A 17,422-nucleotide genomic window follows, 5' to 3' on the forward strand; every position below is an offset into this window, starting at 1 on the left:
AGAACTGTAAAATACTTACAGTCTGCATTTTTCAGTGACTGTTTCTTTTTAGAAGGTTTAGAGATGACTTTGATCCGTTTACTGAGGAACACACCGATGTCGTCACTATTGCCATAGAACATTTTTACCGATAACATGAAGTGCTTTCTCTTGTCTGAGTCTGATATGTACAATGTTTTGGCAGTGCAATAATTCTGTAAGTGAAAACATACTGTTGTTTGTTCTTTCAAGTCAACCCAGTTCAAGAAACTATGTATATTTAATTATGAACAAAATAGGAAAATTGATGCAATAGTTTCTAAAACATACCAGAAACTGCTTTTTCCATCTCTTCCATATGGATATCTTTTATGACTACTGTTTAGCTTTGTGAAGTTTAGCACCCAACTTCAGTACTTTAGCATCTTTCTAAAGACCCTTACCAGGACTGGAAAACAGATGATTAGAGACTATACTTGTGTCAAAGCCATCTCCGAGTGGTTAAAAGCACTACTAAACATTACATTTGAGTAGAGCTACACGGGCAGTACACTGGGCATGCATAAGAGGCTGCCTGTGCAGAAAATGTGTTGAGCCAAACTTTTCTTGAAAGGATGAGAGATGGTTGGGTTTTGAAACACTAAAAAGTTCCTTTTGCTAAGTGTTCATGCTAGGTGACAACAGGAGCTTAAAAAAAAAAAACCTCAAAAAGAACTTTTATTATTATTTTCCTATTCAGCAACATATGAAGCATTTCTAAGTAGACTGTGCTGGAAATACTAGGTAGCTATAAAATACTGCTTAATAAAATAACCAGCTAAAATGAGGACTCACATGCTGCCAGTTCTATTCTTGTAGCAATTTATATTGCTGTAAAAAAATAAATCTACTAAATTTATTAAGATGCTATTTCAATTATATTTTTATGCAAAGGGACTTAAAGACCACTTCAAGCAGCAGATGTTGTTCAGATACTTCCTTGATGAGATTATCCATTTATGCAAGACAGGGACAGGGACATGGAGTTTGGGCCAGAAACCTTACTTCAGTTAACCACTGATACCTACCAAATAACCTAACAGTTTATTGACTCAGAATCAACAACCTGGAAATGAAAGGTTAGTACCCTGCTATGATCCCATGATCCAAATCCACCTATTCAATTGTCCTACATATTTTTGAGGGATTTTTTTTAAACCACTTATGTAATATCTACTACAGTGTAACAAAAATTATAAAAAATAAGCAAGGGTATTCCTTGAAATATGCACCATGTAGCTATAACATCCTTTGCACTACTATGAGTGGTTTATTACAATTCTTCTACCTTTCCTTCCAAGTTCAGCTGCTGCATTTCTTGGTCGCTGTTTCCTATTCCAATGAAGGCGCAAGGTTGTGACTCTTGCTCAGTGCAACCATCCCGTTCCATTTGCTCTTTTTTTTTCTTCCATCCACTGCCCATAAGATACACACACGGAGGAGGACAAAAGAACCTGAAAATGAAAAATGCATTATGAGATTACATACAGCTTTCAAGAAAATTCTTGAGACAAACTGTTGTGTACCCAAAGCTTTCTCAGCCCACTCATACTTTGCATTCGAGTTTATACATGCACACCCTTCATTTGCCTTGAAGATTTTCTAAAATGCATATCAAAAAAAAGAGAAAAAGCAAGGAAAATTAGCATTAGATGCACTGTCACTGAGTATCTTTCCAGTTCAATATATGGTAACAGTCTGCATCTCTATAAAATGAAAACACTTTCTACCCTTACAGAAAAGAGATTCTTAAAGAAAGTAAAAAGGCCTTGAAAGTGATGACAGTGTTTTGCTTTTGTAGGTATGTTGTGGTTTAAGCCCAGCGAGCAACTATGCACCATGTAGCTGCTCACTCACTCACCCCCTCCCAGTGGGACGGGGAAGAGAATCAGAGGAAAAAAGTAAGACTTGTGGGTTGAGATAAGAATGATTTAATAACAGAAGTAAAATGCAATACTAACAACAATAATTAAACACAATAACAACAACAACAGTGAAAAGGAATAAAATAAAATAAATAAATAAAACCCAAGAAAAGACAAGTGATGCACAATGCAATTGCTCACCACCCGCTGACCGATGCCCGAGCAGAGATCTACTTCTCTTGGCCAACTCCCCCCAGTTTATATACTGAGCATGATGTTCCATGGTATGGAACATCCCTTTGGCTAGTTCAGGTCAGCTGTCCTGGCCATGGTCCCTCCCAGCTTCTTGTACACCTGCTTGCTGGCAGAGCATTGGAAACTGAAAAAATCCTTGACCTAGGATAAGTGCTACTTAGCAACAACTAAAACATCGGTGTGTTATCAACATTATTCTCACATTAAACCCAATACACACTGTACCAGCTACTAAGATGAAAATTAACTCTATCCCAGCCACAACCAGGAAAAGGTGCTTAACATGATGCAGCGATTAATACACACATAACAGTTCCACAAACTAATTTAATGGAAAACTGCTAACTACAATTTCTGAACATTTAGTGTTTCAACATTAGCAAGGAGGGAGTCTATTCCTTCCAAGCATAAATCTCTTTTCAGTTTTTAAATGGAATAGATGATTTTACATCTTCATCAGTAACTGTAAAAGATATGATCTAGTCTTTAGCAGCACTGACTGAAATCAGTCTAGATGCTACTTACAGCAACATGCTCAAAATTAAATGCAGCATTATAATACAATGTATTGGTCTTGAAATCTCCACAAATTGTTAAAACGCAAATCCTAATCACTTTTGGTTTTAGTTTAACCAACAGCTGCAGTGTTTTTTATCATCATTTAGTTAAGACCAAAGTTCATAAAGCAGAATGAGTACATCCAGTTGTGAGGCAGCCGATGAAGCATGAAGGGAGAGGATAACTGAAAGTTTTTAATTATTCTATTTATTTCAAATTGAAGAGTAGTGCTTAACTTGGCACTTCTGAAATCCAAAGACGACTCCTACCTTATATAGGTAGGTAGGATTTTTTTTTTTTTAAATTTGCCTTGGGACAACTGAATTAATGGATTATGTCTATTAAATACCATATAAAGCTCAAATAGTGGAAGTCAGCTTTAGCATGAAAATGAAGTCTAACACACTTCTTTATCTCACCTATTCAGCAAAATTACATTTAACAAATATATAATGCTTTTCTAAGTAACAGAATTCTTAATAGATTAAACCAAAGTCCTGTGTTAATAATCACATAATAATAGAATGTAAATATTAAGAATCCATATGAATAAATGCAAAGATTTGTAATCATTTTAGTTAATGCACATAACTAATCTATAGCCTTTGTTAGAGAAACAAAGAACCAAATTTTAAGTTTTACTGCAATTCAAAATGTCTCAGTGGTTATGATAATGGGCAAAAATTACACCCTGCAGGCAAAAAAATAAAACTTTCTATTTTGCCAATAAATCCACAGTGAAATTTTTTCACTTAATTTCACAGTTTTTAAAACACAACAAAACTCACGATATACCAATATACATACAACTTAAATATCTATGAACATCTTTCAAAAGTATTGTGCTCTGGTTTGAAAATAGACCACCTACAGAAGAGAATTTGTAGCAAGTAGCTCGCTACGTGACATCAAAAGATCTGCATGTTTGAGAAGCCCATTAAATTAATTTGTGAAACTGCTCCTACAGATTGTTTTTTAAACTTCATAATTCTAAACAAATAGAAATAAATGTCATATTTCCTCTATTATGATAATCCATTTCAGCAAAGACTTATCATAACAATTATTTGCTTCTTTTATTGCCTTCACACTGTTCTGAAGCATAGAAATTTTGATAAATATGGAATTATGAATTAACAGAAAGCCACTTTAGAATCAAGCTATTCAGAGTTTAACAACTACCGTGTTTTCATGTGCTTACTGCATCAGTTTCAACCACTTGTATTTTATTCTTTGGGTTAATTATAGGTCATATGAAGATTCTGGATTTTTTTTTTCCCAATTGAAAATGCAGAACACAAAGAACCAAGGCAACAGGTAGAAACCTGCCAATTTGCAAAGCAGATGTTTCCTGATGGAACTATCAACTTATGAAACTACATAATAAACTACCTCAAAAATAAAATTTAACACTTTTGCAGTAGCGGCACAAGAGAATACTTCCACTAGTACAGCCACGTTATAGTTATCTGACATTAGAATGGGTTACTGTAACTTTATTGCTGTAAGAATAGAAGTTCTGAAATTTGAAAATCACCATGAATAGAAAAAGTAAGCAGTAATAAATGTTATCAAACAGCATATCCCTTTTTTGCTTGCTATTATGCCTTTTGCTTCTTATCTTCTGCTATCTGACCTCTGTTCCAGCTTTCTTCATGAAGATGCTGAATGATGCAGGAGGGGTATATTTAAGAACACCATGAGTTTCTGTTACCTGCCTATTAAATCCTCCCCTTCCTATTACAAATTTTTGATCTCAAAACCAGGAATGCATTTCCTACTTTTCAATTGCATTTATTTTAAATAGCACAGATGTCATAACCTAATTTTCTTCAAATGTTTCTCTACCATAAAGGAAAAATTATCTTAAGAGGACTTATGTTTGTGAGGGAGACAGCGCAATGACAATGGTCAAGATCATAAAATTAATATTAAAGTACAAGGTGTGTATTTACTTTCTACATGACCAATCTAATTTATATGCCCTGTATCACCCCACATCTAGATGTAAATACCATAATTGTTGTTAAAAATCTATTCTGAGGCTCATCTACTGGTTGCTGCAACTTTCGGCATGTTTTAGGAAAACAGAAAACCAAAACAATGCAAGAAATAACAGCTTTAGCATTACACTGAGAAAATTTCTACTGTAGAACACATTTTAAAAAAATATATAGATATACGCAGATGTGTATATGTGGGTGGGAAGGAAGCAAGAGGATAAGAGAGAGACACATTTTTATTAGACTGGCAAGGGGTCAAGCGAGGGCAACGATCATGCCCAAGTACTTTGCCATCCCAGATAGGGGAAATATGACAGCGGTCCTCTCTGAAAAATACTTTTCAAATGTGGGTTATGAACTAACTCCAAGATTAGGAAATGCAGTTCTGGGGGGGAGAAACTTCAAGGAACAGATGCATTTATTCAAGTGTTGATTTTCTGGAAACAAACTCAGATTACCAGAAAAAGCACACCACATATTTAGTCAGCTTCTGAACCTCAAATGACAATACAAGATCCTTTCAGTGTTAATGGATGTATCCCACTAATTTTCTTCTCCACAATTATAAGCTATTTCCAATAAAGAAATTATACACAGACTAAAAATTAATATAAACCTTTATTAACAGAGCAATGCTTTGCAAAAAAATAAACCAAACCCCTGATATTCCAAGTAGGCATAGCACCATAAAGCAAACATCATGCATTTACCTTCCTTCCTCATGTACTGGTTTGTATTTATCTTAATGGTTAGAACACAAGAAAAAAAATCCCAAACTTTTTTCATACCCCTTTTTCATTTCAACTTTATTCTAAACCACGTCCTTTGAATAACTATGACCACTAGATGGCAATGAAGACCTATAAGAAACAAGTTTTAACCCACTGATGAAGAGAAAACAAGCCACAATTACAGCGCTCTTTTTAAATTAGAACGCAGAAAAAACCTTGGAAAACTATGACTTACTGAACAAAGAAAGAAACTTTTGAAGCTGAGACGATTTTAAGTTTGGTTAAAACTACCAAGCAAGAAAGAAGAGTCTGGACATTCACAATTTGAATGGGTTTTCTTATGTGTCAGCCTCTTACTCACCCAGTACAGTTCAGACACAGACTAGTACAGTCTCCAGGCTTTTTACTTCATGTTTACAATCCCAGGAACTCATGTATAGAATAGATTAACTATAAATTTTCTATCCAATATAGTGTGAGTAAACCATGAGTATCGTCATATTTCTAATTTTCACAGAGGATTAAAGAAAGTGTCTTAGATATGTATAAAATAACTGCTGGAATTAATGAGGTTCTCTCATTAATAAAACATTTCTGATGTAAATAGGAATGTAAATGTTTATGTGAGAGGCTGGCTTTCGGATAACTATAAAGAAGAAATGAGAAAATCACCTCCCCAAAGTAAGTAAAGTAATTTAGGTAAAGTAATTTCCGCTATTACTAATGGGAAATAAGGTAGGACAATGTTTGGTGGAACAAATGAAAATACTCTTCCTTCAACCTTTGGTTTACAGAGCCTACCTCTATTTTTCTTTAACCACAAAACTAAAGTAAGACTGAGTAGGAGGTAAAAATTCTTCTGAAGTATTAATCTGACCTATAGTAAAAAGAAAATTATGTCAGAGGGAAAGGCAGCTGTGTCTGTTTCTTATGAGCTTGTTCAGAATTTTCAGTACAAGTAGTAATGGTGGAAAATCATGTAGGATGTAATTTCCTCACTGGATTTATAACATATTCTCTTAATACCTTTTCTCTATGCCATGTGCAGACTGACAATTCCTTGCTGAATGAGCAGCAAAACAACACGGGACATTCTTCCGTGAGGTAAACACCTAACAACTTGATCTAAAAAACACATGAGATCTGTTAGGGATCAACTCTGTGAGCTCTTTCATTACTAGAAGTATAACTACCAGGAATGCCTTTCCTGGACAAAACCTATTCCACACTTGTTAGAGCTGCATGACGAGATACAGATTCAGTGCTTCCTACTTGCTGATATAAAGCACAGTGACTGAACCAGGGTAACATTTCGGGATACCAGGTCTCTGCAAATACTTCTGGTATTTAACATACCTCAACACCATTTTGTTGTGGACTCCTAGTTTCTCAGAAGAGGCTCTCTGTGATGCTCCTCCTCTGCATCTTCCAAGAATTTGTGATCAGTGTAATTAAAATGATGGGCAGTTTTAAATGAAGCTAACATTGGGACTGATATCAACCAGGAAAGGTCAGAGGATCAATCTCCAAAAAGTAAAGGATGTCCCCGTAGTGCCTTCTTACACTATAATTTCATGGGCCGCTCAAACAAGGAAAGACCACAGTATTACCAACCTCATGTTAGACTCCAGGCTCAGTAACTCAGTATGGCAAACAGAAGCAAGCTGTTACTCATCTGTTCTGACAGATCTCTTCCATCAGACCAGCTGGAAACTGAACATTTTTCCATGGCAAGAAAACCAAGCTGAGATTTGCCTAAGGATGCGCTCCCCTTTATTCCAAATGACTTGAAGGGAAGAACAAGATAATTTCTAGTGGCTTCTGAGTCTTGACTGCAACAACAGAAAAGTGGAATAGGTTGAGTCTTTGGCACCACCTGGAATATTGTTTTAAATCAGACAATCACCAAAGGAGAGAACAATATTCCTTCAGTCAATTCAGGCCAATCAACACAGAGAAAATATGGTACTTCAAGTAGACAAGCTACCCTAACTGAACTTGCAGTAAGCAAGGAGTAGAAAGTAAAATAAAATCAGCTCATGTCATTGCTACCTAGTTCTGATGCACTCAATACTCTTTTCAAACCACAGGCTTCTGGGCACAAAGGCTTGCCTTTTCAAATCACCCAAGTCTTCCCTGTTTTCATGTTACAGAAGTCTTTGCCTTCAGGAGGATTTAGAAGTGTCTACCAGCTAGTTTTCTTTATGTTCAGGGTGACATTAGCAGTGAAGTTTTTCCTTTGTACCTGTTGGTCAATTCAGAGTTGGTCAAGGCAGGAGGTGTGTTTGTCAATTACCTGCATTGTTCTGAGCATGAAACTACTCAGCAGTCTTCTTTCCTTCTTAGGAGTTGAAAGAACTAACAACATCCACTAAAGAATTCAGTACAACAACAAACAAATGAAAAATCATTAGGTGCCAGAGTGCTAAGGATGAAGTATTGAAGCCATGGGGTAAGCCCTGGAAAAGGCTATGCTCTCAATAACAAGAGCATTTACTAGAGGGCAGGCATGCTCAGTTTGGTGAAGGGAAGTATTTGAGCAGAAATTACAAGAGGTCCTTCACTAACAGCCATAAAACAAGACACAGCTAGACCATTCTTGGGCTAATCAGTAGTGATAATGTTTAAACTCAGAACAGCATGTAATTCACAAATACCAATCCGGCTCACAGTCTTTGATGAACTATGTCTTGGAATTCAAAACACTTCAGCACTTTAAACTGTTGAATGTTCACACTGTTCAGACTCTGAAGAGAGAAGTCTCAGTGAATGGTAAATATGGAGAAAACCCAAGAAGCACAGGCCAAACAGCCACACTCATCAGGACTAAACATCACCTCAGCCTCTACCAGCTGAATGCCTTTGAAAGATGACAGCCACCCAACGGGAAACATTAGGCAAAAAGTCTTAAATTCAACTAAAGTCCATCACTGAGCTTCTGACCTCCTGGCTACTTTGTTAAACTAAACATTAACTTTGGGAAAAGCAAGGCTAATAAGAAGAGTCCACTCAAAAAAGAAAGAAGCCTCCTTTCATTATCGTTATTTACGGACAAGTATCAAGAACACTCTCAAATTAACCCAGAAAGTCTCCATCCATGCAGCAACAACCTGGAATTGTGTTTCTGTGAGGCCTATTTAAACCAGACCACACTACGTGAGATCTGCACCGTCTACAGTGAGTTTTCAAGAGATGATTTCACCATCTACTAAGCCTCATCAAAACACAGAAAGGTAGTTATTGTGCTAACCTTTTAATTATGCCACGCAAAGTTTATTAAGGACAGAAATTTTCCATGACCTCACAACAAACAAGGTTTAAAGACTGCAACAAAAGGTGGAAGTTTGTTTTGGGGTTTTTTTAGGTTCTATATTTACTTGAAAGACATGTCAAATTTAAGAAATAATTCCTTTTGTAACTTGAATTCTTAGTTACAAAGATAGTGCAATTTAACTTATTCTTTATGGATCAAAAATTAACCAGATTATATCCATGCTGTAATGAAGTCCCGTGGAAAACATGAAATTTCTCCATAAAACCAGGTATGAAATAGGTTTCTGTCTACAAAGCAGATGTATGCAAAACAACTCATTTCACAAATGGTATTTAATGTAAAAATGGTGAAAACTTGATTGACCAGTTGCATAAAGCAGCCTTAAACCTTTACTTATTTTGCTCATTCCAGCAATATGAAGCAGCAAAGGGCACGTTCTGCTATGAATAAAAGGGAAGCCATTAAAAAAACTCAAAAAAAAAAAAAAAAAGAAAAGAGAAGCTCATTCATCATTCAGTTTCATTAAGTACCTTAGGGCACACATGGATCCAAGGATTTAATAACTGGCATTTTTCTTTACGCTGATAACAACAGGACATCATTACTGATGCTAACAGTCTGGGAACTAGCAGAACAATACCAGAGACAGTCTAAATGGTGCATTAAAACATAAGAAAAACTAAAGTATTTAAACTGAAAAATGAAATCTTGGGATGTAGTCCAAACTTTCATTTCATACCCATACCAGAATGGCAATCATTTCACCATCGTATTATTTTATAAAAAATATCCAACAATTTTCATTCCTAATTGCCTTTTGCAAAGCTCTGAAATTCTCTACACTCATTTGACATGCTTCTGTTTTTAAAGAGGTGAATCTGAGATACCGTTTCATGAACAAATGCAGTTGTGCTGATAGGCAACTGAACTGCACCTCACAAAATCTAAAGTGGTAAAAGAATGCTTAATTCCAGTTAGCAATTGTTTCAAGCAGTGAGAAACCAATGACTAGTTTTCCGAACATTACCAGTACTTAGGTAATGTATGTGCCACAGTGACTTCAACAGCATCAAGTGAAGTATACACGTATATTCAAGGCAACAGAAATTTACGGCAAGGCTATGAAATGCACATAGGAGCTTTCAGAAACTGTTAGCAAATAACAGTTTGAAGCTTTACCCTGTATTCTTCAAAACACTTATGTAAGTTTTCCAAACAGTAATGGAACTTTTAATAATCAAAATCACATACTTTATCTTTTTATTTTCTCCCTTCTTTTGATGCAATTTGTTCTCCAAAATAATGATACACAGGACAGCTTTGCAAAATGTTCCTGCCCTCATGAACTGCTCTGGTCCCGAGAGAACAAACTGACTGAAGTTAGAGATACACTGTTTAGAAACTCACTTTCTTACCTGCAGGCACACCCCTCTTTTTTGGGGGAGTAATATGCTTAACTCATCTGCAGTGATGAGTTAACTGTGCAACTCCTGAATGACAATACAATCTGAGAAGATAACAGAGGTCCCTATACTGTCATGATAAATCTTTTTGGCTGTTGAGTTTGCTGCAAAGAGTTAAAGTTATCATTTACTGCTAGTAAGGCCTTGCATTGCAACCCTCTTGTATTTAAGCGTGGCAGTGAGCAAGAGGGCTGTATAGTTATATAGACACACAGCATGCTTGTCTGCTTCCATGCCCTTCCTCCTTTCTCTTTCACTGACTTCCCATTCGTTTCTCATCAAGAATTTCAGAAAGATCTAAAAAGTACTTTGAGTAAACAATCCATGGAGCTGCAGAACCTGGACACTGCCCAAAAGAAAGGACTTGAGACACTGGCTAACAGAAAGGTTGACATATATTGAAAGAGAAGTACTCAGGCACAGAATACTGAAGAACAGTTGAAAATATAGTCTGCATCGCTGTGTTTTGCAGGCATTAGGAAGTGTGATTTAGATTGGTAGCAATGAACCAAGAACTTTGCAGGCTTAATTCTAACGTTCCTGTTTTCTAACACTTTCATACATAAATATGTTAAAATCTCAAACCTCAGAAAACTGTGAAAAACAATGATGTAACAGGACTTACACAACAGTGGAAAAAGAAAGCTGAAAACTTCAAAACATTGATGCGCTGAATATGTGGGCTTTTGTGGTGAACAAATATTAATAATACAAAGTATCTGAAAACTAACCCAGTACTGCACTATTTATTTTAGTGAAATTTAAGGTAGAAAAGTATAACTTATACTTAAAGAAAATTCACATAGAGAAGACTGCAGGAAATTCACCTTTGCCTAAAAAGCATTCATCCTCGCATCTTCCTGTAGATTCTGTCCCTTAGAAAATTACTTATTATTGTAACTTGTACTGTATTGATTTTTACGAGAGAATGTTTATCGCAAATATGGTTATGATTGACCTGTCGTTCTTTTTAACCCTATTACAGATCTGATTCAGAGAAGTATCTCACTGAGGCTAGCAATTTCCGCTTCATATTAATTTGAAATTACTCAGGAAAAAAACCTCCTCTACAAATAGTCACCATTAATCGCCTTGTTTACTCCAGACTTAAAATGTAAGGCTTAAAATTAGAGCCATTTTAGTTCAATGGAAGAAGAACTTCACCCACAGATAGAGAACTTTTTGGCAGAAACAGGCATCACTACATTGAATGCCACAGGTTTGCAGCATTTGTTACATAATTAAATGATTTACGAGAACACATTTTGGTTTACGTTTCTTCAGACTATAGCACAATCTGAGGAATTCTGCAATGTACTACGCAGACTACACACTATCGTTTCCCTAGCTGGGAGCTGTAGAGGGAAGCCAGGAAAGAATAGAGACTTACCTTTTTTCATTTCCATACGACTTCTGCGCAACTTTCGCATGGAGTATTAGCACTGTTTGATCACCTCGCTCCTTTAGATAATTTCGCATTGCTTCCCTAAAAATTAAAAGACAAAATAAGCTTTGAAAGTTCTTTTGGTTTTGCTTACAATTATAATAATCCAAAGACAGCTTTAGGATAAAAAACACAAACACCTGAAATTCAAAAAAGACAACCATTAATGAGGTCGAGATAAGTTTGTTTTGGTTTTTAAGACAATTACGCACCCAAACCAAGCAACTATCTTGCATGAAGCTAGCCGTAGGGGTCTGTGCTATCAATGCCAATCACTACACCATGTTCAAACACCATGCACACTTTATTAATTCAATATTTTCCCCTTAACTAACTGCAATGTTTATGTAAAAGTTTTCTTTTGGTTGTGAAAATACTAAGAAAAAGTTAAATTCTTCCGCTTATTGTTTCATCTAGTTTTCTAGAGAAACCCTCTACTTCCTGCATACAATCAGGTAAAAAAAAAAATTAGATTTTCTATCGTTCATCATCACTGTAATGACAGACATCATATAAAAGCTATAATTACCTCAAAGACACCAACAGCAATTCCTTGAGAGAAGTAAGAGAACAATACACCCTATCATTCTTCTGTATAATAATCTAACTGTTCATTAAGCAGCATGCCAAATTCAACACCCCAGGGGTTTAGCTGTGTCAAGAGTGCTGACGGGAACACTTTTAAGTCCCTGGAGGAGCTTTTGCAGGTTGAATACCCACCAATGCACTCATCTTCAAATTCATCAACCAGAGAAACAAATTATGAATTTAACAGAAAGTTACATGATGAGATGAAAAGCTGCAGAAGAGGGATTTTGACAGGTTTGGGGTTGGGATTTTTTGTGAACTGCACCCAACTGTTGAATTCCCTTTGGACAGATCTGGAAAACCAAACATTTCCAGTGAAAAAAGATAGAAGACAAAAAGCAATATTTTGTTGACAAGACCTTTTCCAAAAGAAATCCCCACATACAGTTTCATAGAGGAAAGCAAGTAGATTTGAGGCAGGGAGGGGTTGGACATCAACAACAACCCAGCTTTGCTAATGATGTTTTGTAAATTCTTGCTTTTGTCATGTCTGCATAAGACAGTGATCGGTGTGCTAGATTTTCTGTGTAAATAGCAGGATATAAAAGCAAAGACTTGAATTACTGTTTTAAATTTGGACTAACTTGATCTATTACATTTGACATTGGTAAAACTTATGTTTATCTGTGAAAGCACAGATGGAAGAACTGTCTCAAAGCGCACAGACTTACTTTATTTACAACCATTGTTTAAGAATATATTTTAAACCACAAAACATAATTCACTGTGAAATGATTATACATTTCATTATGATATATATTAGCTCATTTAAGTGGTTTAAAAACTTTTAATCTGACAATTTGAAATACTCTTTATTAAGAGTACTGTCATACTAAACTAAGAACACCTGTCATACTAAAAACTTTTGACTTGACTACCATTAAAAAAACCACTCAAAACCAGCAACCCACGCACAAAACCACTAGGTGCTATCTCATGTTTATTTAGCATTGTATGAGGAAGAAATTCTGCCTTTTCTCTGTAGCGACAGACCAGTAAGACTTGTACAATCCAAGCTCCTACGAGAACTAGGAATGTTCTCCTCCAGTCCCTCCCACTGATAAAGAAAAGACATAACCATTGCAATTCTTACATGACTTTTTTCATTATTAAATCATAAAACTCACCACAAAGGTAGTACTATTATAGTTTACATCTAAAACAACTAGAACAGTACAAAGTAGCATTGTTCCGTCAAAGCTTGCACAACAATGAATAGATTATTAGACAAACAGGACTGCCTTAACACAAAAAAGCAGAATAATTTTCCAATACTTGAACTAAATACCTTTAAGGATTTACAGATACATTTTTTAGCATTACAAAACCAAATCATACTCTTAAAAGTTTGTGTGACGGTTTTTCTGTTTCAGCATTTTTCTCTTCAAAGGAAAAAAGTTAGGTTGCTTGTTTCCAGCCTCTATCAGTATAGAAATGGTTTAAAAGCTACTGCTTTGAAGGATGGCTAGCAGTTCCCAGATGCCTATCCTGTACTCACAGGAAAGAGCACCTGGCACACTGAGTAGCTAAATCCTGTACATAAAATTTAGAGTCACTATAGTTAATAGAAAACTTAGTTAAAAAGACCTTACAGTGAATAGTCATTATTTTTGTTCTTTTTAAAATCATAGAAGATAAATTCTTAGTGTCTTTAAATATCCCTGAAAATAGGTAGGCCAACAGGAAACAGCAATGTTTGTTCCATTACGTATAAGTCAGTATAGATGAATTTTGCATTGAAATGAAGTTTAACAATGACACAAGCTAACCTGAACCTTATCCAGAAACGCAATGAGACAGATATCCCCAACACAAAATGTAAATGCTCTCCCCAACCTGTGCTTTACATGAGGCATCATAATTTCATTCAAAACAGAAGTAGGCCAGAGTGACAATGGGTTTCCATGTCTTTATACAGCACTATTACCACACAAAACTACAAAACAATTGCACATCTTTTGTACTTCAAGCAAACAGTGGATTTTAAACTCAGTAGCTACTTATAATTCGCACAGTTTGTGGCACAGAATAATAAACATTTGCATAGACTGTGTTACAACAGTTTGAAAAAATGGTGACTCCTTAACAGTTTCTAGTATAAATACTTGCCAGGCAGACCAGGAACAAATCAGGCACAGTACTCCAGTCACTCTAAACACTTTTCAGAATGGATTGACTTGATGGTACTACTTGATGCTATCTCTGACTGTTTAGGTTTCACCAAAAATTGGTTAAGATCACTACTTGACAGCACTGTGTTCATTTTACTGTTACCTGCTGCATGACAGCAGTAACGCAATAGCTGAATTTTGGCAGTAAAAAGTATTATTTTACATGACCTCACAAGACACTTTTACCCAAGAAAAAAAATCCGGCTCATTCCTGGTGATTTAAAACTAAGCAGATTCACATCCGACTGAATAATCTACAGTAACTGATACGTGAAGTCAATACCATTTCTAAAAACGCATTCTGAGTATCATATTAAAACCAAGCCACTCCCTGTTCAAAATTTTGCTTCTGGCTGCTGATTGCATACAATAACTGAAAAGCTTTGATATTTAAAATTCTAGGATTAGCAACCCACAATTTTTTTACTTAGAAATCCTTCTGAGAATTAAAAGGGTAACTTTAGAAAATTGTTAAAAACAGAATTTCTTTAATGCTTACCTGGTGAGCCGTTTTGGTTGAGGTCGCTCTCCAAATTTCCTGAAAAAAGAAAGAGTTGCTAATTTAAAACATTAAGTGTTTAGTTATAGTTTTACAGTGAAATACTATCCCAATTTTACAATGTTTGAAAATGTATCAGAATCTGATGTCTTTTCTTTGCAATTTCCTAGATAGATTACTATCAAAATATCAACCACCTCCTTGCAACAGCTTTTCCCACAACACCAGGGGCTTTTTTAATTTGAAACAATAGGTAACTTTCTTTGCTAAAGTCACATTTACTTTCTCTCTGAATCCCTTTTGACAAGTTCAGATATCACAAGTATGTAAATAACCAGGAAATCTTTGCCATAGCATTGACCAGAAGTGCCAACAAAGGCAGCTGTTATCAACATACAGAAATTAACAGACATATCTCTGAGTTGACAAATCACAGTGAATGCTTCCCATCAGGACAATTTCTCAGAAATCTGTTTTTCTGTAATGACTTCTTACAAAAAGGATGACAATGTATTTCATACGTGTCAGTACAGAATTATAAGAAAAATATCTCTCATGGAATGTAGCCAACTGTGATCCAGAAAAATCCTGCTATACACTTAACATTTTTTAGCCATAAAGTGTTTTGAGACAGCTGCATTTCTTTCAGTGCTTTAACATTGTTCCTGAGAGAGCGTACACTCTTTACACTAGGTTAAGACTTTCCACAAAAGTCTTTATTTACATAAGGTACTGAATTTACACAGGACAGAAACATTTTCATTAACAAAAACATCCTCAGATTAAACCAAAATGGTCAGGTAAAAGACCTGAAAAAAGGAAGGCTGTACCCCAGCAACGTACATCTGCTCAACCTGGTAAGGAAATATAACCACAAGCTAAAATAAGGACAAAGAGGGAAGGGAAGAAAAGAAAAAAAAAGCGGGCTTAGCTTAACACCTTTCCATCTAAAAATAAACTGAGACATAGGAGACTGTGCTTCTGCTGCCAGTGTTCATAAGTATTTCTATGACTTTCCAAACTCTTTGATAAGTGGGCATATCTTTCTCTTTATGCTTCCTAGATAGTGAAAAATACCCTTTTCTAATACTGCCCTACAACAGTGTTGGAGGCTCCCTAGGACAGGGAGAACTTGATCATTACATGATGTGACAAGAAATTCCCCTGTTCATGTAGTGAATCTGTCCTGAACTCTACAGCAACTGGTGGTGGAATGATTTGATATATTCCAATTTCATTTGAGTAATTCTATAAATGTACAAAGTAAAAATACACAGCTATTGCCATTTATATAGTTGAGCAGAATAGCACTCTCCTGAAAAGACAGTGATGAGAACATTCAGCAAATTTTGAAGTTATTTTTCCAAGACTTGAGAAATTAATCTTCTAAAGTACTGGTAGTTCACTCTACATACAGGAATTGAATAAACAAGATGAAGCCACATTTTTTTTTTCAGTTTAAACAGTGAAATTAAAATTTATTTTTCCAACCAGACAGAAGTTCCTTTCACATTTTACTTTGTTGTTAGTATACTGTTCACTTGTTTGACTTTATTTTAACTGTAAATGAAACAATGAATCTAAAATTCTTGCTGCAAGATTTGTTTTTATGTTTTTTAAATTCTGAGGTCTATTGGACACATACTTCATTTATATTTTTCTCTGTGGTATGTATCACTGCATTGTCATTTGTAATGCAGAAAGGTAACTAATAAACCCAAACAGCTTTGCAGTTTTGCAGCAGGAAAGTTACATCCCAAAGTGTTTCTGCTTCTACCACTTATCTTTTCAGGATCTGCCTAGCTTAATCTCCCGAGCATACCCTGTGCCTCTGATTTTCCCTGGATAACAGTGTGAGTAGGTGTGTGTATCCCACTTCCCCGGTACTATCTATGTAGTTACTGTTCTCCCCTGAAGACCTAGGATCATTGTATCTGGCAGAGGATTCACCTCTCTGTGACTCACTGACTAGACAACAGATACTCTCCAGACAAACAACATCCCTATAGATTAGCTGCCTGATTTTGAGTAGAACTAGTCTTTGTTTCAATCCCTCTGCACATTTTAATTCACCATGAAAAAAAATTAAGAACTGTCTAATTTGGAGCAAAGGAGGCATTATGCACACCACACTTGCCTGTACTGTGGCCAACAGACCTAATCCATGATGAAGACACTAGTACATCGGAAACTACATTAACACAAAAAACCCCTCCCAGACAAAATCTTACACTACCCTAAGGCAACATCTACCCATGCAGAGATCTTGAGAGCAGCAGATACATTCCCCTTGCATATACACTTACTGCTGCCTAAAGAGAGCTTTATTAACAAGGCATCTGTGCAAAACAGTTGCAATTACTTAAAGAAATAAACCCCATCTTTTTCTTTAGTCAAAGCCTGAATATACAGCACAGGAAAAAGTACCAAAATCCCCATTCTTCAGAGGCAGAGCACTGAGTCATTCTGGAGATGCACAGGGTAAACTCTGATCATCTGATGCTCAGTGCAGTACCTTTATAAATCACATGCCAGCTTTCTGTAGCCTCCACC

The 17,422-nt window shown here is 35.8% G+C and overlaps 1 protein-coding gene across 7 annotated transcripts in view; it reads right to left on the minus strand.

Moving 5' to 3' along the window:
* RBPJ (recombination signal binding protein for immunoglobulin kappa J region) overlaps positions 1-17,422 on the minus strand; it is a 155,417-nt gene that overhangs the window by 17,759 nt on the left and 120,236 nt on the right. For all 7 annotated transcript variants that reach the window (XM_052780304.1, XM_052780300.1, XM_052780306.1 and 4 more), the window contains exons 2-5: positions 14,870-14,908; positions 11,558-11,653; positions 1,307-1,472; positions 20-194 (exon numbers count right to left, since the gene is read on the minus strand). In XM_052780304.1, the coding sequence (XP_052636264.1) occupies positions 20-194; positions 1,307-1,472; positions 11,558-11,653; positions 14,870-14,908 (476 nt within the window). The remainder of the gene's footprint in view (positions 1-19; positions 195-1,306; positions 1,473-11,557; positions 11,654-14,869; positions 14,909-17,422) is intronic.

This window comes from Harpia harpyja, chromosome 2 (assembly GCF_026419915.1).
Source record: "Harpia harpyja isolate bHarHar1 chromosome 2, bHarHar1 primary haplotype, whole genome shotgun sequence".
Taxonomy (NCBI): Eukaryota; Metazoa; Chordata; class Aves; order Accipitriformes; family Accipitridae; genus Harpia; species Harpia harpyja.